The sequence below is a fragment of the Xiphias gladius genome, chromosome 1 (genome assembly GCF_016859285.1).
Source record: "Xiphias gladius isolate SHS-SW01 ecotype Sanya breed wild chromosome 1, ASM1685928v1, whole genome shotgun sequence".
Lineage (NCBI taxonomy): Eukaryota > Metazoa > Chordata > Actinopteri > Istiophoriformes > Xiphiidae > Xiphias > Xiphias gladius.
Genome location: NC_053400.1, coordinates 29,976,932 through 30,001,434, shown reverse-complemented (window position 1 = coordinate 30,001,434; position 24,503 = coordinate 29,976,932). Strand labels below are relative to the sequence as shown.

Here is a 24,503-nt window from a genome sequence, read left to right as displayed (position 1 = left end):
GTAGCTCCTCCTCAGGCACCATTGTAAGGGTCTCTGAGTGTGTGTGTGTGTGTCTCTACAACACTATAACATCAACTAACCTACAGAGTCATTTTTGTTTTTACTCATTCCCATCTCACGTTCCTGGAGCCCAAAGTGTTTCTCCAAACTGCCAAAAGAGATTTAAATTGGGCTCAAATGAAACAGATATAAGCAGTAAATGCTCAACTATAATCAGCAAATAGTTGAAATTTTACTGAATTAATTACCTCCAACTAACGGAATGTGAATATTTTCCATGAATCACTTCTGTGGCCAGACTGGGAACCGTATAGCCACCAAATTATACATTCAAAACCATACATTTATTGGACGAATATGCAGTTTCTATTCTACAAAAAAAAAACAAAAAAAACACAAGGCTGCAAAACAGTAGCTATGACATTGATTTACTTGTTTGCAAACCGGGTCTAAGTTGCCCTGTCAAAAAAAATATTATTGCAAGAATGTCATTACAAAAGATTTCCGCTCAACTTTGAAGTGGCGAGGAGGCAGGGCACTACCACGGCACCACAACCCAAACTCACCAGTGGGTCCTGCAGAAACCGAAACCCACCACTAGCCTCAGTTGCAGTGACCGGAGATTAATATGCTGTTCGAGTACTGCTGATGAAAATCCCCAATGTACGCCACAAACACACCAGGTCACCGGCTGGATTGCAACGAGTGGCTGTGTGGATATCACAACACTAAAAATAATAATAATAAATAAAAAAAATTTAAAAATCTAGGCAGTTGGAGGGGGACACTGCCCCTCATTAGGAGCCTTTTGATGTAGGTAAAAAAAAAAATGACCATAAAGCAGGAAGCAAGGCCGCTATAAAGTCATCATTAGGGGCTGGAACCGATAAAGCCGCTATACGGCGGCTACGAGCATTTCTAGTCGGGAGAGATCAACAAAAAGTACGCGAAATATTTTAAAATGCACGGTTCTACTAGATTCTGGGAGGACGCGGCTCGTCTCGGGTCCTCCGGGAGCAGACACGCCCAAGCACAGAACATGCCACTCCACAACACACCGCGACTTCGACCCGCAAAGCCGAGCGGGGCCAAGCGCGGCTGCGGCGACACCGCGCAGCCGGGCATCAGCACCTCCAGCTCCGCGGGGGCCCGCGGAGGCTCGCCGCTCGTTCGGTCGCCCTGCCTGCCCCGCCCCGCCCCGCTCCCCGCCCCGCTCCCCAGGGCTCCCCTCCGCCGGACCTCTTACCTGAAGCTGGCCGGGGAGTTCACCTGGACGCTGCGGCCAGAAGGCGGGCTGGCTTTCCTTTTCTCTCGGTCCGCCATGCCGCCCCGTTGTCACTCCCCCATTGGCTCCGCTGTGCAGCCGCCCGGCAGAGACACCTGAAGAGGTCCGGCGATGCTGCGATAGCGCGCTGCCTTTGCGGACTGCGGGGAAAAATGGCAATTCAGTCGAACCGAGCGAGGATGATTAAATTATATTGGTAATTAAGAACATTTGTTCTACTTTGGCGTGCCCGTGCATGTCATTTATTGGTCCTTCTCATTAACAACAGGCCCCCTCAGAGACTGTACAACGGTTAAGGTGATATGTTAAAATGTTAAATTAGCCAGGCTTACAATAAAAGAATATTTGAAATTGTAAAAAAAAAAAAAAAATCAATTAAAATTATTATTAAAAGTAAACATTACTTATAGGGTTGAGTATCTACCAGCAGGTCATGTGTATGAACGCTTAAATGGCAAGGCAGTAGAATATTTGCAGTGTTTTGCAGCTATTCGCAGTCACAACTCAGTCAAAATTCATAGATGTGGCTCTTTTTGGAATCCAAATCATTTCATTGTGTGTGGGGGGGCCACAGCTTGGAGCAGCTTACCAGATCACATAAGATACAATTTTTAAAAGCAGACATTTAAAAAAAAAAAAAAAAACATTAGAGGAAATGGAAAGAGGAGGCATGGGTGAATGTGGGACACGCAGTTTTTTTTTTTTCTACTCCTTGTATGAGGCGTAATCCCTCAGATAAATCTGCATGTCGTAACTGTACTGAGGCGGAAACAGGGTTTTTGTTTTTAATCATGGTTTTTGGAAGCCAGCATCACAAGAAGTCATATTAACTTTTAGTGTTTTTATCTGATGTCATGCTTCATTTTTATGAATAACACTTTTTTTTTTTCTTTTGTACAACGTGGTATTTAAAGTTTGCCTTATTTTATTAAATGTATTCATTGTTGTTTGTATATTTGGAGAAGATGTTATATGTATTATGTTTAAGTCACTTGCTGCCAAAATGTGATATGATATGGGTGGAGATGGAGGCTATTATTTTTAACCCCGTAACAGCGTTCGCCTTAAGTAGCTCAAAGATTGTTCAATTGTATTTTACGCACGGTTTACCATTATATGTTCTGTAAGAGCTTATTCTAGATCGTCACTGAAGCCATAAGGTTTACAGTGAGGGAAATGTTCACACCCAAGATGTAATAATAGCTGCACCACTCCATCAAACCTTGGAACCTTCCAGATGCCTTGTGCATCATTTTATGCACGTTTCCCCCCAGATTTCAGCGACGCATCATCTTTGGAAACCTCGGAAATCTCCCATTAAAAAAAGAAAAAAAAAAGGAGAAGATGTGGGTTTGAACAAGGTTCTGCTGTACAGCATGAGGTTGGCTATGATGCTAAACTGGGTGAAGTGTTAACCCACACAAAATACAGTGTTTTTAAAGGCTGCATCAAACGGAAACACTCTTCCTGTCTAGTGTATCATTTCATATTAATCTCTTCCAGGCGTAAGGTATTTGAATTACGGCTTAAAATAAGTCCTGTGTGCCCACTGCCTGGTCCACGGTTGTTGGCATTTCTTTTTTTGGCTCTCTCTCTCTCTAACAACTCATCTTCCAACTTTAATCTTTGGTAGGATTTTCCATCACTCCTAATGGTTATGACAACGTTTCACTCGCCAGCAGGGATGTAGTGACATTAGAGTCTGCTGTCAGGTCAAAGAACACGAGTTTGTGAGATAATCAGAAAAGTTGTGACCTTTTCTGGAGGCAAAACCCAATGTTTGCCGTTAATTAAAACGATTGTTTAATCTGCACCAGGACGCGTAGCTCTTCAAAATGTGACAGGCATTTATAACAGGCAGTTCGAATTCAATGTTTCAGTTGTGTCTTAACTTGTATGTGTGAAGTTTAAAGACTCAGCTGATTAAAGTCTTGACATTTTAACACTGAACAATCCCTTGAACTATATTTGCAACCACCAAATAAGAACTGTTTGCAAGTTACAGAAAAACATTTCTTTTTTTTTTTTTTTTTTTTTCTGTAATTTACCATTGTTCTTACCCATTGTAGCACTTCCTGGTCTGGTAAAAAAAAAAAAAGACCCGCGCATAGGGCCAGGCTGTCTTTGTAAGTGCCAGAGTGGAACTCTCGGGTGTAGGTAACCATACCTTACCCGTTTTTCAGCCTAATTAAGAGTCCTTGTGCGGAGCCTAGCACCGATTTTATGAATTTAATGTTCATGTTTTCATCGTCATTATCCTACCACTCCTGTAGTTTTTTCTAGATGCATTTTAAGTAGTAACCTTTTGGTGTCAGTTACGCTTTGTCACTGTTTAATCCATTTTAACAAAACCTTTGAGCCTCCTGAGTGGCTTTAGTAGCGATTTTTTTTTTTTTTTTCTTCAAAGTCATTTTTGGCCAAAAAAAACCCTCATCTCACCGTGAAAGTTTAAACGTGGGGTGTGTTTCCAACCCCGGCAGGCTACATCGACCCATCGACTCATTTCAGCGATTGCTGAAGTGCTGTCAGAAATGTTAGTACCAATAGGAACAATACCCAAGACTGTAAAACGAAGACTAAAGTTGTGAAAATAAAAGAGAAGAGAATAAATGAGAAGTGATGGCCCTGGATGTCAAATAACAATGACATTGATGTTTTGTTTTGGTTTTTTTTTTTTTTCCTACTTAGTGACGTTTTAGTTCACATTTTTGGAGGTAAAGATAGACTGAAAAAAACGGGAGTGGGTTTTCTTGGTCTGCCATCCTTTGCATATTAGACAAAACTCCTCAATCGAGAAGAGACATGTCATCCTAGCTGTACCTTTATAAAACTGTCTGTATCTGTCTGTTTTAACTGTCACACTTTTAAATTTAAATAAAACCGAAGGATTAAATGCTTCTTAACAAAACGTCTACTAAAAAAGACCTTTGAAAAACGCATCGTCGCGAAGCCTAAAACACGGCTGTTTTTCTTAGTTCACGATCAGCTAACATTTGGAGAGAATGTCAGTTTGCAGAATAAAGCACCCTCCTCTATGAAAACTTTGTTTTTTTGTTTTTTTTTTTACGGGGGGGGTCATTTCTTCTGACTCAAAGCTAAATTGCGACTACCTGCAAAAGTTGGAGTTTACGAGGCGACCGCGAAGGCACCCGGAGCTCCCACAGAGAGGAGAGGGCTCGGGGCTGGATGAGAAACGCAGACCCGGACAACAGACGTGCGGACGGCGGCCAGGTGTGTGTCGGCGGCCAGCGTCAGACCGGACCCGTCGGAATCCTCCGGCCCAGTATGTCGCTTTGTCAAATCTGCCTGGCCGGTGTCATTTTGTCACGGAGAGCTACACGCCGGCGGGGGCGTCGAGGGTGACGGCTCCTGGATTCGTCTTTTGCCGCTGTGAGACAAACGGAAAAAACCCCCACACTGGAGACGGTGTCCCCCGTCCCTCGGCGGGAACCCGAGACCGTTAAGGTGTCGCGGCAGACAGAGAGACACCAGCAGAGGGCGATACTTGACACAGAAACGCTGCATATTGTGTTTACAGGAAGTCTGAGATTTGATGACACAGACATTTTAAGAGCAGAATTTTTTTCTTCATTTCTCATTTTTTTCCCCACCAGTCTACATCCTGTTGGTCTTTCTTCTCTTTTTCCTGTTCTCCCCCCACGCTGTCTCTCCTCTTTCTTTCTTTCTGTCTTTCATTCTTTCTCATAGGCTCCTGTCAAAGAAATGCTCCAGTAATTAAAAAGGCAATATCAAAGCATCACATACCAGCAAAGACTTCTTATATGTCCATATAAACACAGCGACACGTGAACAGTCAACCTGGATTTGTGGCGGTAGCCGAAATCACTGAAACTCGAACACCGCAGCGCAGTGCTGACACTGTCAGTGCCTCCCTCGGCTGAGGGAAGGCATTTGTCTGTCCGTTTGGTTTGTCCCGACCTGTCCATTCACTGGTCCCAGTTCCCCTTACGCATCCCAGTCCCCGCAGCTCTCCCCTCATTTCTCTCACTTGGGTCACACAGTCCGTCCCCGGTGAGGTACGGTGACGAGGAGTAACGGAGGAGAAACAGAAGCACACATTTTGGAAAAAAATCAGACATCCCGCTCATTTGACTGATTCTCCATCAGTAAAATGAGTCGATGCGGAGTCAGGTCCCAATTGGGACATTTTTGACAGCGCTTGAAGGCAACGCAAAAGACAGAAAAGGAAAAGGGATACATGTGATTTGTTGAGCCGATACAGTGAAAGCGAAAAAGTGGCATTCCAGGATGTTTTTTGAATTCCTGGTCACAGTGCTCTTTTCTTTTGTGATGATCATATTACTGGTGCAATCAAACACAAGCAGCACTCTCTGTGACACCATAACGAGAAAACAATCACGCCGCCGTGTAAACTCTAATCACATTTATTTGTTTTCACAGCAATCGCAATATACAGGCCCTTATAAAACTTCAGTTTTCATTTAAAGAAACCGCTTTTAAACTTCTGTTGCTGCGTGACATCTCGGCGGTTGAAGGGTGAACATTGGGATTCGGCGGCCTTCGTGGTGCTGTGTCTCTCACTGCTCAGGTTATTTTCATCTAACTCCTTCCCTGCAAAGCGGGATCTAAAGTGAAAACACATTGTGGGTTAATTAGAAACAAAACTCAAAGCAAACACCCTTTTTTGTATTTTTCCCCCTTAACATATTCACACAGACATTTATTTACCCTTTGGAAAAATCAGCTCCGTCCGCCGTGTGTGGCCTCCCTGGCAAACTAATTTCTCTTCCTTCACGCTGTTAAAAAAAAAAAAAAGACAAAAAAAAAAAGGGACAAAAAAAGCCAGCGTATGAAAAGTGGCAGTATGTCGTCTTTGCTTGAGACACAAGTCGATCTACGGTCATAAATGCTACCTGTTCGCAACTGTTTGCATTGAGGCCTCAGTAGAATCACATTCGTATTTCTCAACAGAGACAACGCTGTGATCTTAGTGGGGGTTGGAGCCTACAGAAAGTAATTAACATTGATGGCAGGTGGGCATGAATTGGACAGTTTTCATTAAAAGTTTATCGTACATGAATGTTTTTCAGAGACCTCCATATTCCCTGTACAGATATATTTTCAGCATTTTAATATGTATCCCCTTTAGAAAGAATTTTTGAAAAAAAACAAAAAAAAACAATGTATGACGATAGAAATTAGAGAGCAATGTCAACCAAAGACCAAGTAGAAGACAAAATGAGTCTGGTGCTAACTGATGCAACACTTACAGGTTGTACAAGTTAGTGTTGCTGAGCTCCTGCCAGTCCCTCCAGGTAAAGAAGTGTGGACAGCCTCGCTCCGGACAGGGTGTGTGCACCTGCTGAGTCAGTCCCGGCCACTGTCTGGACAGCACAAGCAGCTTGGACATCACCGCCAGGACCAGATCCCACAGGGGCCTAAACTCTGAGGAGAGAAAAACCGCTGTCTGTGCTGTGGCTCTGCAGGGCATTTGGTCTCATTATGAAAGGGCGATCGGAGAATTTTACCCTCATTCTTCTCAGGTCTCCTGCAGCGTATCTCAATGAAAGGATCTTCATCCTTATTCCTTTGTCTCACCAGAACCAGCCTGTTCCCAGAGCAGAAGAGACTCCGCTCTCTCCCCAGCCAGTAGGTCGTGTACAGGGAGCACATCTTGATGATCCCTCTGATGGTTACACACAGTGGATACTGACATTTATTGGTGTCAGAAGGATCAGAAGCTTATTGAAATTGTATTTTTCGATACAACAGTTAAAGCGGCGAAGTAAACTTTAGCTGTGAGGCCTTAGTTGAGAGTGTGGAGGGGTAGCCTGGTAGCTGCAGAACAAGTGAGGGAGGAGCCTCCACTTTGTAACACCGCGGTACAACTGTGAACGGACCATTGTTTCTGTAGGTCCAATGCATCCGACGGAGTGAGACATCATCTTCCTAGCTGATAACACAGGTCAGTTTCGGGAGCTGCATTCATAGCAATAATTTAAGCCTATAAACTAAATATTTTCAAACCAGGACCTTCAGTATTTGGATCAGGCAGCAACATTGAAGTACATATAAGTATGGGACCGGGCTCTGTGTCGGCAGGTACCCGGTGTTAAAGGAACCAAAAAACTCGATCCTCGCTAATTTCAGCATTTCTGATAGAGCCGCAAATTGCATTTTGATGAGAAACACTGAATGTCAGCAAACACCCACACTTGCTGTCTGTCATTGATTACTGTCATTTGTTTTGTGTACACACAGTAGACTCGTAGTCTAAAATTAATGTGTCCTTGTTACGATACCTGATAATAACAACACACGAAAAAAAAAACACATTATCGACACACAGGCTAAGTCAAGCACATTAAAGCTAAAACACCTTCCAACACAGTCCCTGTAAGAGATTAATATATATATATATAGATATAATATTCTTTGTAACTTTCTCTATGTTGAAACTACAGCACTGATTAAAGACCATGCAGTGTCACATTTGTTAAGTTGATTTACACTGTGAAAATGGCATTGACCAACCTCATAACGTGAACATATATTATTCATGAAATGTGGTATTCATGGTGCCATTTTTTTTAAATCAAATGCCACCATACTGATGGGTATAGTAACGATATGCTAATGATTATGGATTTCAGCCATAAATGTAATCATTAAGTGTGATACAGTAAATGTCAAATGACGAAACGTGTCCCAAGCAATGCTACCTGTGGTAGAAGCTGTGAGGAATCTCAGGAAGGAAGTAGACGTGAACATTGATGTCGTCTTGCTTGTCCTCACCCCACTTGTGGCACACTATGAGGTCGTCCTTCAGGTACATGGGGAAGAGACAGGCTCCATCCGGATCTCTTTTGGCCTGCCTGGCCGACTCCCACTGCTTCACACCAGAGATGAACTCTGGTGCTTGGGGGTTGTGGTGGCTGCCAACAAGAGTGGGGAGGCAGACCTCAAAATACTGCAGTAGGGTGAATATTATGCCCTCCTCCCGCTTGGTTCCCACCACCTCTCTGATCAAGTCGTCATCGTCCACGACCAGCTTCTCTAACTCTTTGCGGACCAAGATGCGCAAAGCTACATTTTGTAGGGTCCCTCTGCACCTCAGGTCATCCACCCAGGTGAACTTTTGTTTCACCAGAGCCCCCTCCTGCATGAGAAGGTCTCTGGAGACCCCCTCCAGACACTGCACCAGGTCATGTCTCACAATGCTCTGTATTTAGAGAAAGAGGCAGGGAGAGTGACACAACGGTTAGTGAATCAAATAAACATACATGGGTAACTGCTCACTCCACTGTTGGCCATGTGGAGGGCTGCAGACAGACATGTGCTACCTCCATGACACAATGCTGTCACCAACTAGTGCAACAACAAGGGCATGATCCCCAACTGGCTTCCCACCCGCCAGCATGGCCAGTGGTGCCCGTTGGAACGCACAAATTAAGCTAGAAGTACCGCGACCAGGAATCTCAGCTGTGATGAATGGGAACTTCAGTCCTGCTCCACATATAAGCCCCACGACGGACAAATCAGCCAAAGACAGAAAAAGGCCAGATACACTTACATCATGATGAAGATAATGGGTGTAGATGCATTCCTTGATTCTGTATTTCTCATACTTATTTTCACAAATTCACTGAAAATTTTTCAAAAATAAAATATTGTGGTAATGTTTAAAAATTTCCAATGAGCAGGGAAAAACAGCTGTGAAGAAAACACTGATAATTATATGTCCCAGAGAGCTTCATGTATTTTCAAGGAAGCTGGCTTGAATTTGTTCTTTTGTATTTTCAAAAAAATAAAGTGTAATTTAGAAGTCCTGGTGTAGATGTAGGATCTGTAATCATATGGCTATATTTTCTCTAAAGGAAATAAAAGCAACCGCTGACCTTGAACACTGAGATGAGGAACGAAGGCTGGATAAACACTCTGTCACTCAGTACATCGATGTCTTCGTACCACAAGATCACCCCAATCCGGTGCAGATATCGCAAGAGGAATCGTAAGAGTGACTGGAGAGTCTCTCTGCTCAGTTTAGCATGGTTTAGAATTAAATCACTCAGCTCTTCAAGTAGGATGATACCTGAAATAGGAAACCGAGAACATTTTAACCAAGATGTAAAACCAACACAAGAATTTTCTTTAAAAGTAAGCGGTACTCGGAGTTACTTACCATGTTGGGGAATTTGTTCTAGAGCAACAAGTGTATGAATGACTTGCTCCACTTCTTCATAGCTTTTCGGTAAGATACTCCCAGAACACAGAAACACACTTTCTGATTGAAGACAGATCAAAATATGACTTCTGAGTTTTGCAATATCCTCAGACCTTGTGCAGTCAAGAGTCAAAAGATCCAGAACCTGAAAGGAAGGTTAAGAGCTTCTGTGAAAGGCTGTGTAGGCAAGGAAAGAAAACTTCATTTAGACAGTAGCACAATTTAGGGGGGTTCATAATGCTTTTTTAAAAAAAAATGAATTATTTAAAAGATTAAAATAGAAAAATGTATGTGCATTTATTTACAAGGGAAACTTTAAATAAAATTAATGTATCAATACACATGGGCATAAACAATATCCAAAAACAAATTTAGAGGGAAGCCTGATGAAGAAAGAAAGTAACATATTACCTTCAAATTGTATTCCAAAAGGCAATCCAGCTCATCCACTTGGTCTGCAAAGAGAGAGGGGTCTATACTTTCTTCCAGATTTTTCTTACGGTGTTTCAAAACTATCTTTCTGTTTTCTAACATGGTTTTGACCTTCTCCTCGATGTCTATCTTCTTCTCCATCACCTCCTCCTGGTCTCTGCACTGGTCGCAGTGTGTTCCCACCAGCAGGACCACTGAGTCCGGCACGCGCAACTGTATGTTGTTTATCCAGAACCACAGCTGGTCTTTGAAAGACTTTGGGTCTACGATGCTGTAACTGATTGAAATTCAAGATCAGATCATTTTTTCATGGGCTAAGTTCAAAATCCTAAAAAGACAAACCAGTGTGCACGTTAGTTAATAAGTTAGTGAATAACAGCCTATATCCATGCAAGCATCTCTCTGAGGCTGTACTCAGGCACTGTGGTGCTGGAATGCTAACATCAGAATAAAAACATGTTCCTTGATGCTTTGGACACCATGTTTGTTGACATTCTTCGGTTGCCACTGTCACCCAATGAGCTTTGCATGTCAAGAAGCTGAGTAATGATGGGTCAGGGTTCAGCATGTGTTTGACATGTCTCTCTGCCAAGTCACGGCAGGAATTTAGGCACCTGGGTAATGTAATTTGACACAGTAACCATCTGGGAAGACATGAATATGATGTAGTCTGATCCTAGCATTACAGAATCAAAAGCCAAAAAGATTGGGAACCACTGTCTTAAAACATGATTTATCAAAATCATTACACTTGCTCACCTGGCTAAATCAATAGCAAGGATGACGAGGGCTCGTGGTGTGATGAAGACGTGGTGTGTCAGGTAGTACTCCTCCTGCCCTGCAAAGTCCCAGAAAAGGAAACGGACCTCCTGGGTGTACAGTTGGCTGATCTCGATTCCCTCAGTCCGGTCCTTCACTGACACCGTCACAGGCTTCCCTTCTCTCAGGCTGCGGCAGAGTGTGGACTTCCCCGCCATGGAGGAGCCCAGGAACATGGTCTTGACTGTCAAGGCACTGTATGTGTTCGGGTCCTCCTCCATTTGACAGAAGTAGCTCTGGATGTCCAAGACCCCGCCAGCGCAGACCTCCTCTGGTGGGCACCTCAGTGGGTTGCCTGTGGCCTTGCATCTGGTCAGCTCACAGGTACTATTCTGGAAGAGCTGGAATGGGAGCTCGGTCAGTTGGTTCCTCTCAACCAAAAGCTCCTTCAGTTTTGGGAGACCAATTAGCGGTTGGATGTTTTGCAGGCGGTTCCTGGAAAGGTCCAGGTAAGTGATACTGGTGCACTGGTTTATATCTGAAGGAAGCTTGGCCAGGCGATTGGTGCTGAGTTTTACAAACTTTAACATTCTTAAATGGGGGAAGATTCCCTCTGGAATGGATCTGATGTTGTTGTGGTCCATGTAGAGTATCTCCAGTTTGTTCAAGAAGCGCATTTCCTGAGAAAACTCCATTATCTTGTTCCTGGAGAGATTAAGCTCCGTCAGGTGGGGGAATCTGGAGATGCCGATGACCCGTTTCAGTTTGTTCCTCTGCAAATCCACACTTCTAGCATGTGTTAAGAGATCCTGAGGAAGGGACCTCAGTTTCTGTCCTGACAGATCCCATTCCTCCCAACTGTTTGCTGCGTTGTGAATGAGTAGATTTACAGTATGTTTAAGATATGGGCTCCGCTTCAGTAGGCAGGTTTACCGAGTTGTCTGGAGAACCTCACAAAGTAAAACACGGCACAGCTATTTCTACATCAGTCCATGCTCCAGGTTTAAGGGGTCGGAGAGTGTTTCTGAGCAAAGTTATCAAAAGTTATCCAAATAACTCAGTAAACCTGTTACCTTGGAAAGAAAGGTGGACCTTTACACTGGCATTCATATCCCAGAATAAAGGAAAGAATGTCGATACGGTTACTGTCAGTAGAATAATTAAAGCATAATACGGCCAGGTCGGGTACAATACATCTGTCTAGTGTTGCGATGGTGATACGAACGGGTCAAGTCCTGAATTATACATCAAAACCTGCACCATGCGTATCTACGGTAGGAATCGCATTAGCCCTGGCTGCTAAACAAATATCTCTGAGGTTGGTACAAAAAAAGAGTGTTGAGGAAACAAGAGAAAGAGAAAACAGAGAAAGATCAGAAACCTGGAGAATGTTATAATGATGTAGGGGGATGAGATCAACCGGGATTCTCGCCATATCCAAAATCTGATCAAAAACAGGATAAAGCACACTGCATACTGACTGATGTGTAAGTGCAGTGTACTAATGAAGCTATAACACCGCGTCCTAACCGTAACAGTTCCAGAAACCAGCAACAGACTGAACTCACTACTGAACTGAAGAATCAGCAAAGCAACATCATGGTGTTATGACCGGTGGTGCAACCGCTTAGCTTAGAGAGAAGCATTCATGAACTATATGGTTAGTGACTACAGACCTTTTGAATTGAACAGCAGGAAGCAAGTGATTCATAGCTCGACAGTAAAACCACGTACGGCTTCGACGCCTGTTCAGTGAAAGCACAGTCTTGAGGGGAAATAATCTCATCTTTGCAAATTAAAATAGAATATTAAATGTTGTATGGCAGAGAGATATTTGGTTGGGACGTCAGCTGACAAGCACGATCAGTGCTAATGCATCATCATATGGCCTCTCATTTGCAAAAACACTGACGGTGTTTGTTTTGGTATCTGAGCTAATATTCCTGTACCACGGACAGATATGTCCCCATTCCCAACATAGATCGCAGACCCCTGAAAGTATTCAAAGTGCGTGTTAGATCGCTTACCATTTATAGTGGCCATTTGCGGAGCAGTTTTCTTGCTGGGTGAGATCCTCAGGAAGTGTGCTGAGGGTGGAACAGACGGGGGCTGCTTGCTCAACTAGTTACTTCATGATTCACACAAACCACCAGCTCCCACCACAGAGATAGGGAAGTGGGATACGCAAAGTCGGATTACTTTCCATTCTAAAGGCACTTTACAGAGTGAACAATGGGAAAGTACAGTATAAAAAAATGCACAGGAATGAAATTTTGTATGGCAGCCCGGCCGCTCAAAAGGTCAGCACTGTTGTCTCCCAGCAAAAAAGGTCAAGGGGTCTGCACCAGCAGGGGTCATGCGGGTTGGGGCGAACTGGCACGGCAGGAAATGCGCAGGTGTAACTGATGACATTAATAACGGATGCATCCCACGTAAGTGCGCTAGTTCCGAGGCTCTGGCATTGTGCATGTTGCATGTAATCAAGATCAATATCTCTTTTGCAGGAGAGTTCAGCAGGGAGAAAGAAAAGCACATGGAGCCAGACATGAGAAAATGACAAACACCGTACACACAACAAACATAAGCAGACAAAAGAAAGCTCATACTATATACGTACAGAGAATATAGCCAGACATAACAAAAGCCCGTGTGACATCAGGGAAAAGGGATGTTAAATATATGGGTTGTGCAAGTAGTGATAGAAGGACTCAGGAGATAAGGATCTAGATTGTGTTCACCTGGTGACTGCGTTGCGTTTAAACCTGCAACTGCAAACTCTCCCCTGCCAACGGTGTCGTTCTCGATACTGCCACCAGATGGAGCCAAAGTTCTGAGTGCTACACACACACACACACACACACACACCACAGATCTCAACGTCACTGCACTCAGGCACGTTCCCTGTGCTACCTGTTTAGACCAGTTTACAAAATGTGTGTCTTAGAGTAAAATAAATGTGGTGCTAAAGTGCTAAAAACACGCCCATAGGCCACGCACGCACCCCGCCTAATTATTTGGAATAATCAATTGAGCACATTGAAATTTGCTCTAGTATGAGCCTATTCAACCTTTTCTTACAGGACAATATGGCTATTCTTAATCTACAATCAGCTCCTTTCCGTGGCCTCTGTGCGCTCCGACTATCACGTCAGATGCCTGGCGATAGGGAGAGTGCCCCCCAAAGCCCCTGCCTGTGTTGTGGGCAATGGGAGGTTGGTGCGCACTTTGGTCGCTTCTCCCGGCTCCTAACTAGGGTGAGTGTGTGCTGGTGCGGTCTGTTGTGGTAAACGTGCATGCGCCGCCCGGGCCAGGCTTTCGTGTTTTGAGCAGAGAGAGTGGACTGTTCCTCACCTGTGCTGAGCAGCAAGGCCAGGTGGGGAGTGACAGACCAGTCCTGGTTTGACCCGCTGCACAGTCGTTTTCGGTGCATCCAGACTGCGACGTGGCCCGTTGTCATGGCATTATCAGGGCGAAAGGTGCGGTCACGGGGCTTTCACCTCTATTCCCCTTCGAAAAGCAAAGCTTGAGTGGAATGAAACGGCACAATTTCAACTCACCCTCAAGCTTTTTTTTCTTTTTTTTTTTCTTATAGGCAGAGCTGCTGATGGCAAAGAAAATAAAACTGTTTATCTGCTTCCAGTGATTGTTGTCGCTACATGTTTATGCATGTGATACGCGCTAAAAGGAGCTGAATGGGTGACAGTTACTGTAAGTGAGACTGATGAGTAAATGATTATTCTGGGAAAAGATGTCACGTAATATTTTTCAAAGGAAACTTTATTTCTTGTAATATTATGTTAATGGTCGAAACTACTCTTAACATGAGAAATTCCTGAGCAGTAGTTGTATACCCGAGTTTCTGTTGAAATAGTACCTTACCCCCAAGGTGTTGCCGCTTCCTTAGAATTGTGTGTTCCTGCTGACTAAAGCAGTGGGGTCATTTTAACTGAATGGTAACTTGTATTACTTTTTAAGGGATGACAAGAAGTGTGTACCGTCATTTTTTATTAAATGTAAAATAGCACAATCAATGTAGAACTGCATTACATTACTTACTATGAAAATGAGGGTAAGGGACTTGAGTAAGTCACTTTTAAGGCTGTATCACATTAATCAATGGCATTATACACATGCTATTGTAGAGGACGCTGTGTTTGCGCCGTCATTCAATGCAAGCACCAATTCAGATGTAAATTTAAACAATTTTAAGACCGATAACCAGTCAAGTCACTGTTCGGTATGGATCACACAGTCATGCTGAGAGAGGCCAATTTTAATTACGGCATTTAGGAATGTTGTGCATGTTTTGTGATGGTATGCAGCATAAACATAAAGAGAGACAGCTCATCTCATCCAGCAAAGTTGGAATATTGCACAGAGACAAACATAACCATGATTTATGCAGTTTATTACTTACGCATACTTTATGTTGACATCGCAAGCTTGGTCTGTCGACAATTTGAAGGGGCACTGCATCACTTGTACAAATCGGGCTGACTGGTCAGGGAGTAATACTCAGCCTGTGAAATCAGTTGTTTGATTTCTTCTGGGGTTCTGGAGGAGCTTTGTCAAGTCCAGGAAAATGACCCTGGTGATGTCATCGGGGTTACCTGGGCTTAGTCCTAAAGACTTAACAGACTTTGAAATGAAAGTTTGCATTACAAACGGGAGTCGAGTGTAATCCGACCTGCAGCACAGACAGGATATCGTTGACTGAATTATCTATGGCTACACATTGTGAGAACCTATTTTTGAGGGACTTGCTTTTGTGAGGATGTTTTGGTGTTGAGTGTGCAACTTACCCTCACTCATCACGTCAACCTCTTGAAAGATACGATGACACACCTGCTCCGCAGTGAGGCTTCCTGTTCCTGTTTCATCAGACACGGAGCCTCTCTTTATTTTTGGAGGTTATCTGAAAGACAAATCCAGGAATTAGACTGTTTATCATCTAATACTGATAATGCTGTTGAGAAACTGTGAAATTTTTGTCCAGTGGCATGGTTCTAGGGATGGCAATGTCCTTCTGATGGTTCGTCAGTTGGTCCACCACTTTGGACCAGCCCGATCTCAACAAGTACTGAAGAGATTAAGAGATTAATTTTGTTTCGGACAAGAAACAAAATTGTAGAAGATCAATTGTTGTCACTCTGGTAATCCCTCAATTTTTCATCTAGTGCCTACATTAAAAACATTAATGGACAATAGAAAATAATATTACTTCTGGATTTGATATTCAACAATATACTGTACCATTTATAAAATGAATATAAAAATATAAAAAATGTCTTTCGAAAAACACGATTACTGAAGCTATACCTCCAAGCAAACAGTTGCTTTGATGAGATTTCATGAAGTCAGTACTTCCTACCTTTACAGTCTTCTGTAGAGCATGTCTGTCGAGACAACTGTTGTCGTCACCGTCAAACACCTTGAAAGACCACCGCAGCTTATCTTTACGTTTTCCACGCAGAACTAGACGAGGTGCGGCCACATATTCTATACAATCCATTGTGTGGTCCCGAAAACAGGGAAACATTATAATCGCACCCCCAACATGAAACGTATGCTCGGTTAGATTATGGGAGGGGATTTTTGCAGACAGATATGATATTTTTTCAGGAACAAAAATCAGATATCAAATTATTGTCGCGCATATTGCTTTAACTTTCATTTGAAGGACATTCTACTTCAAAGTCAGCTTTGTAACTCACCTGATTCATGTGAAGTGCTCGGAAGATGCTGTGCATAGAGTGGGATTTGGGTGTACCATTCTGCAAACAGCCTCTTGAACTCGTGCAGGTACAAAGATCCACTTGGGGCAATGACCGGTAGAGGTCCCGGATGCTGTTCAACTCCAATTCTTCCTTCTGTGTCTGTATTTGCTGATTTTGAATTTTTTATTTTGTAGGAGAAATAAATACAGGTGCTTTAGTAGTGTAATATCCTGAGGACTGCCAGTCTACCTGCAATGAATAGTTCAGTGTCCGCTTCATGGCTAATGGTCAAGGTCCCTTTGAAAGCTCGGGGGTCAAGTGTAATAACTGATTCAAGAGATTCTTGACCCCACCCAAGAGGCTTGTTTTTAGCCCGAGGCTTCAGCAAACTGAGTTTAAAGCTTTAATCGCGATTCTTGATCCCATCTTGAACCTTCAGTGACGCAGGGTCACTGGTACACTTTATACTATTACTTACTGAAATGATAGCTCATGATATTGACTAGAGGTTCTCCTCCCGTGTGTGGGTGTACTGTACATAGAGTATAAATTAAATCTGTGCAGGCAAACTGTAGCCGTTTGGGTTGTGAGGTTATTAGTCTAATGGCTATTGATTTAATTCACCTGTACATCTTAAACAACCCTGAAATATCTTTCCTCAACTTTGTCAGATGCTCAGTAATTTTTTAGTGCTTAACGTCTCTGTTTGTGTGGGTCTTTGCGCTCGGTTGATTTCAGCCAAATGGAGTTCATCCATTATTACTTTCACCACTTCAATTCAATTCAATTTGATTTAAATAGCGCCAAATCATAACAGGCGTTAAACTCAGGGCACTTTTGAAATAGAGCAGGTCTAGACCGTACTCTTTATCATATTATTTACAGAGACCCAACATTCCCCCGTGAGCAAAGCACTTGGTGACAGCGGCAAGGAAAAACTCCCTTTTAACAGAACCCGGCTCATGGTGGGCGGCCGTCAGCCTCAAACGGCTGGGTTGAGAGAGAAAGAGAAAGAGAAAGAGAGAGAGAGAGAGAGAGAGAGAGAGAGAGACTGAGACAGGGCGGGGGGCAGGAGGGAGGAAAGTGAACATGCAGTACAGGTACCACATAAATATGTATAATAATAATGGGACTAATAATAATAATAAAACTAAATATAATAATAGATGATAATCATAACAATTGAAGCAGTGGGTGTTGAGCAGGATCATGGGGGGGCAGTAGGTGGTTTGCTTGGAGCTCGGTGCATCATGGGAAGTCCCCCGGCAGTCTAGGCCCATAGCAGCATAACTAGGGGGTGGTTCAAGCCAAGCCTGAGCCGGCCCTGACTATAAGCTTCATCAAAGAGGAAGGTTTTAAGCCTGCTCATAAACGTGGAGAGGGTGTCTGCCTCCCGGACCAAAACTGCAAGATGGTTCCCCATAGAGGAGCCTGATAACTGAAGGCTCTGCCTCCCGTTCTACTTTTGGAGACTCTAGGAACCACAATAAAGCCTGCGTTCTGGGGGCACAGTGTTCTACCAGGAGCTCCTCAAGACATGATGGTGCCTGACCATTAAGGGCTTTGTAGGTGAGGAGGAGGATTTTAAGTTCTATTTTGCAGAGAAGCTAAGACAGGAGAAATAAGATCTCTTCTCCTAGTTCCTGCCAGTACTCACGCTGGAGCAGCATTCTGGATCAGCTGGACATTAGTTCAAGATTTCTTGGGACAGCCTGATAAGGATGAGTTGCAATAATCCAGCCTCTTTGAACCTATGCTTTTCCTATTGCAATATGTCAAAGTGTCTTATGTGAAGAGCGCCTATATAATGAGTAGTTGCAACCCTATCTCCTAGAAATTATGTTTATATACGACGGATTTGTTCTTACTTTGTTTACTGAGTAAAAATGGGAGGGGTGTCAACCCTTTATAAGTATTTTATTAGTTCCTGATTCACACAAGAAAATTATGCTACAAATCACCGACTGTATTGTAAAGTATTGACCACTTTTTTCATCTTCGACTGTGACTCTAGGTGTGACTTGATGGCGGGACTGCAGTTTGCCTTTAGATGGAGTCAGTGAGCCTTGCTAGATAATCTACTGTATAACTGACCTGGTGACGCTCGGGTAAACAAGCAAACCCGTACAGGTAAACCTGTAAAGCTAGAATAACTCCGGGAAATCCCAGGGGTTTATGGGTGTGACTGACTGGGAAAAGGGAGCTGATATCACTGATTGAGAGTAGGCTGATGGTGGTTCAGTCGATCGGGTCTGTCCTTCACGTAGTTCTGGGTAGGGACATGATGTAAAACACTTCAAATACAGATGTTAGAACACATTATTACTGCTGTGAAACAGGACATGACAAAAACAGGTTTTTTTTAACTTGAATTCATAGATGTTAAAACCTGCCTTTAACATCAGTGAAGTAGTCAGGTAAAACGAAATTGCATTATAGTATGGGCTTTAATTCAATATTCACAATAAGAATATACAGTTATCCTGGTAATGTTATAGTTTGCTTAGAGAAAAATGAAAAGCAGTGAAAAAAAAAAACACACACACAACAGAAAAGCAGACATTATAATCATTCACTATTTACATGTTGACACTTTATAAGATAATAAGGCTGTGACTTGGGTCAGCGAGCAATGCATATGCACTTGTTTAAAATTACAGGAATTTATTGCTTCAATAGTATTTAAAGATAACAAACTTGTGCTTAACGCTAACTGTGAAAAGAGAGAGTAATGTGTACAAAGGACGGAGTAGTAATTACACATTTTTCTCTGTGTTCATACTGTTTGTTAGGGTCCTTGTGGATATTTTAGGTGCTACTGTTCCTTTACTAAAAGCCAAACGATGAAGCCTGTCATGAAAAGCCTCTTTCACAGTCTGTGAGTATGAAACGGTATAGGCTGACAACGTATCTAAAACGACTCCTTGTTTTGTAAGATGTGTGTTTAATGTATTTTGTAGATATGCACCGATCAGTCGCGACGTTAAATCCGACATTAAAACCAGTTACCAGTTTTAATGTCGTGGCTGGTCGGATTGTTTTGTCCCTTTGTCCACACGGGGAAAGGCCTACGATCTTTGACGTTTCAGAAGTGTGCACTCCTTCTCCTCCGCTCCAGCACCCATCCAGCAGGGTTCATGTCCAACTTCAACATGTTGAGCACCCAGGGGTCCTGCCGAGCGCCTCTGATGAACTCTTCCAAGGTAATATGACCTGTGGGAGGGGGGGGGGTCGAAGCAGGATTAGTATTGTCTGCTGACACAACAAAATATTTGATCTGTGTGTTGTTACTTCCTAAGTGCTTTCAGTGCATTATGAGTGTGACATGCGACTAAATGCTTACCATCTCCATCACTGTCGACGGCCCGCAGCAGTCGATCCACAGCCTCATCTACCGTGAGCTGTGAATCGCTCGCGTCTGTCATTTCGCCTCTCTTTAACCGATAGATGCTCTAGAGGGAAAAAAAAAAAGAAAGGGAAACGTTGTTCTCAACCGCATTTAGCATAAGCTGCTGCACTTAGTGATGATGCACGATACACTCAATGAGAGATCAATATTGGAATTTATTTAGAGCAGTGATAAAGTTGGACAACTGAGCATTTTTACTGCAGCATCATGTTCACTTTGGCTCTACATCTATTGATCTCTTTCAGCCATTTCACCATCTGCAGCACTCATTTATTACTATATTATTATATAGAGTTCGTTTGATCTTGTCTTGTTCAATTTGACCGCAAATGACGTATTAACAACGCAAAGCCAGTTTTGCAAATTTCTGGCTTTCCATTGTGTTTTGCTTCAAATGAAAAATAATTAAATCAGCGAAAAGTTGAAGAGTCATATGTTAGCGGTTAAAATACACAATAGTAACCCAGTATTGGTAGAATGAATATAGCTTCCTCGTTCCTGGCGCACATTTTATAATATGCTGTCTATATCTCATATCTCATATCTCTATCTTTTTTTGTATTCAGGCTCTCACCAATTTGCTCCGCTAATATCATAAACTGAGCTGCTGTCATTTTAGAGGGTGACAGTAAATATAAATTAAGATGTTGTGGACTTGAGTTTGGACTTGAAACTAACTGCCATTCTATAAAAAGGGCAATTTACTGTTAGGGAATCTCCCTTTTTCAAGCCTAGTGTTTTAACTGAATCCAACACCCCCGATATATTTTGTTTTAGTTGACTTTTAGGTAGACTTACATCAATTATTGACCGTAGTTCGTCCCTGTCCACGTAGCCATTGTTGTCTTTGTCGTACACCTTGAATGACCAGCGCAGTTTATGCTCCAGGTCTCCCCGGAAGACAAGATTCAGTGCTGCCACAAACTCAAGGAAATCAATTGTATTGTCCTGAAAAATAGGTTGAACGAGATCAACTGGGTCATACTTTCACATTGCGCTAAAGACGCACAGTAAGCCACGCTGCAAAGGCTGTTACTCTCTCACCCCGTTCGTGTCAAAGGCTCGAAACATGTTTTCTGCGTAGGCAGACGCTTCCCCTGTTGGGTCCACACCAAAGAAACGCTTGAACTCATGCAGAAAAAGTAGTCCGCTCGGGCACTCCACGACAAACCTTTTATACATATCCTGAAGCGCTTTGACATCAATCTCCTCACTGTTGTCCGTCTGCTGTGTCTGCCCCATGGTTGGCTTGTAATTCGACAGTATGTAGTCCTGCAGCCCTTAGGTATAACCTTCGCGATGGAGTGGCCGGACTTGAAATGGACATCTCGTGCTCATAGGTGTTTTTTATAACCATGTGGAATCGCAAAGCTCCGGTTTGCGTGTGACACAAGTGATTCGTGTGGCCTTGGGATTACCGTGGCATTACGTTGTTGGGGTTTCCTCTCTCTGAGTTAATTAGGTTTGCAGCTAAATGTGGGTCAAGCCCAAACCTGTGAGAGTGGCAGGCGTTACTCCAATATGCACATTAAATAGTGGAATATGGCATATTGCCACAGCTGATTAAAAAGCACTAGATACGGAATGAATATTAAGGAAATTAAGGGAGGCAGTCTACATTTGTGAGACTAGGTGAGCCCAGTTTGGACAGTGAGGGAATCATGTGTGTCAAGATAAATGTTACTCGCTTCCAGCATAATGACATCGCTTTTAACACATTAGGTAAGTAAGTGTTAAAATATATTGTTAGTTTGGAAATTTGAAATAAGTCCAAACTAGATAAAAAATAGCTGTTGTGGTCCCCACCAATATCTGGCTCTTTAGCTGCTAAATGTACCACTTTCTTAAGCAGCTAGTTGCTGAATTTGAATGTCTGCTAGCTAGATTTGGTCAGATAGTGTAGGTTTGTTAGAGCTTCTTATCTGAAAACTGCTGCTTGTTGTTACTAGAAAACGGGGTTGATGCAGACCGGAGTCTGCAGATTAGAAAACCAAAAGAGGCTAAAATACTGGGCAGAGCTGGGTGCTAATTCTCGAGGGGGGCATGGCCATCTCAGTCTCATTTCAATTCAGTTTTATGCAGACATTCATGGTGCACAGATGTTGAATTCTAATAACTTTGGTATTCTTCAGCTTCATCTCCAAGAGCCCTCATTAGATTAGAATTTAGATTTATGCAGTACTTTGGTTTATGACCAAATGCCTATAACTAAGAACATTCCCATTATCCTCAGCTGTGCCTTGTGTTTTGTGCTAATTATCAAATATTAACATGCTAAACTAAGACGGTGAACACAGTAAACATTATGCCCGCTTAGCATCAGCATTCAAGTGTTCCCGCTTTGAGCACATCAGCATGCTTACATTAGCATTTAGCTCAAAGCAACGCTGTGCCGAGGTACGGCCTCCCAGAGCAGCCAGTTTATGCTGTAGGCTTACTCTGGTTTATTACTGATCATCAAACTGAGTTTTGACGAGGCTGCCGCAGCAGTTGTTAGGATTCTCATACAAGGCGGATAAAAACAAAAACAACGAAATTGTCCTGACTCATCCAACAACAACAACAACAGCAACAACTACCCTTTTATACCCTGATAGAGTTTAGCCTTAAAAGAGCTGACTTTTAAGAGGGTGAGTTAGGCTTGATTTTAGAGCTGATATACAGATATCTGGCTTCATGGTCCCTGAATTTATCTGCCAAATGGCTGATGCCCAAGTCTACTGCTGGCCTTAATCAGTCTCAGTGTTGTTTTTCTGTTCAGAAAAAAAAAAAAAAAAAAGAAGCTAAGAGACTAAGAGGCTCTAGGTCATGCTAATTTGGAATTGGTATATCAATCTCTTTTAATTAGATTGCATGGGCTCTGCGGATAGGCTAGGCAGACAAATCCTGCAGAGGGTACGGGTGGAGAGCGTCCCTCTGTGTGTCCAAATTGAGCATGAGTGTCCAAAAACGCTTTGAGAATAGCTGATGGTTACTTGTTGGTCGCTGCATAATTTAACTAAATTGTCCAGCATCCAAACCTATTGACAGATGGACGACAGTAACTATTTAGCGTCCAGTAACTTAGCTACGTGTAATTCATACTAACAGTATGCTACTGTACTAGACTATGAAGTAATTCTGTTTTTCTGAGGTATGTCTCCGAGATGTTAAAACATTGTGTAATTTATATTGTTTTCTTTTTAGATGAAAAGGAGCTATCCCCACAAATGAGCATTTTTGCAAAGGTGCAGCGAGAGCGGCCCTGAGCAAGGCCTCCGGAGGCCTCTGGAGTAGCTGCTCAGGGTAAAACGCTGTGAATCTGTTGTGTTAAATGGTTCTCCCAGACATCTTCTGTATCTTGTTTGCATGCTGTACGGGCGTTTTCCTGTGTTGAAGTGTTGCAGCCTGTGTCACGTTGGAAAGCAGTTCAACCACTGCTTTCATACCCACGAGCACCGTTGTGGATGAGCTGGGACAAAAAAAACAAAAAAACAAATCTGCGGTGTGTTTATTATTCCCAGATGTATAATTTGGGATTCCTTTCGTGCTGATGTCTCATTGGTTAGTGAGCACTGTATTGTAACGGTGGGATCCACACTGAAATCCCTGAGAGGTGATTAGAGGTTACTGAGATTATCACACAGCGGGAGGTCCACTAGAATGACGCCTGTATCATGTATGTGAACAACCTGTAATTAAATGTACAATATCTCTCGTGATGCCGTGCCGAATATCTCATGTCTCTGATATTCACATTGTGACGGCCCCTCTGCTTGGTTCACGCTGCTGGTGCTCTCTGTTTTCCAGGGCTGCAGACGTAATCAGCCCTGGCGTGCCCCATGCATATAAGCCAGAGCGGCAGTCGGTCCAGGACCAAATTTCCTCACGCGCAACAAGGTTCTGCACAGTGGTTTCCGTTTCTTTTCCTTTGTTCTTACTGCACAGGATCCCCGCGGCACATTTTCACTCTGCCACTCCCTACACTAATGAATTTGCAGAGTCCTCTCAGCTATTTCTTTTTTTTGGATAATTTTGTTATAAATAATTTACTTTGTTATTCAGTATACCTGTGCCTCTCCCGTTTTATTCACTTCTGGTGAAAGCATTTTATATGCAAAGTGGCTCTTAATCTGGCCATTGCAAACCTACAGTCAGCTTTTGATACATTTAAGATCTTTCTTCGATAAAACATAAAGGCACGACGTGTTCATCAATACGGAAGAGAATCCTGCCTATTGTCCATATTCAAGGCCTTCAAACTGAAATTGTTGAATTTTTAAGAGCCATGTGGAGCACCCGATTAAGCCAAGTGAAGATCAAAATCGGATAACTGTACAGAGTCCAATCAGGTTTTTCTTCCGCTAGTCAGAAGACCCCGGTTGAATATACTGTTCTGCCTATGCTTAATCATCGTGATAATGTGTGTCCGCCTGCCTCTCCCTCCACCCGAAAGCTTCTCTACTCTGTTTGTCACGCTGAGCAATTTCTGCGCTCACTGCTCTGTCATAGTTTGAAAAGGCGAGGTGGTCCTCAGCCTCTTTAGCTGGCAGAGTGGGAGTTGCACTATACATTACTTATCCATAAAGTTAGTCTGCTCTCTGATTACATCTACATACAATTACTATATATGTAGATGTAGGTTCATCGGAATTCAGATAATACGGTTTTTAAGACTATGCTCCTCACAAATGGAATAAGTCACAAAAACTTCTG

General features: G+C 42.9%; 3 protein-coding genes across 4 annotated transcripts in view; all 3 read right to left on the bottom strand.

The window, feature by feature from the left end:
• Positions 1–4,750, bottom strand: part of mapk8ip1b (mitogen-activated protein kinase 8 interacting protein 1b) — a 57,464-nt gene extending 52,714 nt beyond the window's left edge. Inside the window, exons 1-2 of one of the 2 annotated variants that reach the window (XM_040138018.1) lie at positions 4,396–4,750; positions 1,247–1,425 (exon numbers count right to left, since the gene is read on the bottom strand). In XM_040138018.1, the coding sequence (XP_039993952.1) occupies positions 1,247–1,323 (77 nt within the window). In that variant the 5' untranslated portion in view covers positions 1,324–1,425; positions 4,396–4,750. Of the gene's footprint in view, positions 1–1,246; positions 1,426–3,333; positions 3,357–4,395 lie in introns of those variants that run through there. The other variant, XM_040138026.1, reaches the window with a different exon arrangement.
• Positions 4,751–5,675: 925 nt separating this feature from the next.
• Positions 5,676–12,761, bottom strand: si:ch211-210p4.6 (malignant fibrous histiocytoma-amplified sequence 1). The gene is made up of 10 exons (XM_040147074.1): positions 12,710–12,761; positions 10,683–11,547; positions 9,903–10,200; positions 9,450–9,636; positions 9,166–9,359; positions 7,990–8,489; positions 6,796–6,953; positions 6,538–6,712; positions 5,996–6,063; positions 5,676–5,892 (listed from the first exon to the last, which is right to left on the bottom strand). The coding sequence occupies exons 1-10, from the start codon at positions 12,723–12,725 to the stop codon at positions 5,867–5,869; spliced, it is 2,487 nt and encodes an 828-aa protein (XP_040003008.1). The 5' UTR covers positions 12,726–12,761; the 3' UTR covers positions 5,676–5,866.
• A 6,723-nt stretch (positions 12,762–19,484) lies between these two features.
• LOC120792381 (guanylyl cyclase-activating protein 2-like) lies at positions 19,485–21,050 on the bottom strand. The gene is made up of 4 exons (XM_040131540.1): positions 20,853–21,050; positions 20,607–20,756; positions 19,743–19,851; positions 19,485–19,612 (listed from the first exon to the last, which is right to left on the bottom strand). Exons 1-4 carry the CDS (start codon positions 21,048–21,050, stop codon positions 19,485–19,487), a joined length of 585 nt encoding a protein of 194 aa, XP_039987474.1.
• Positions 21,051–24,503: the final 3,453 nt, after the last annotated feature.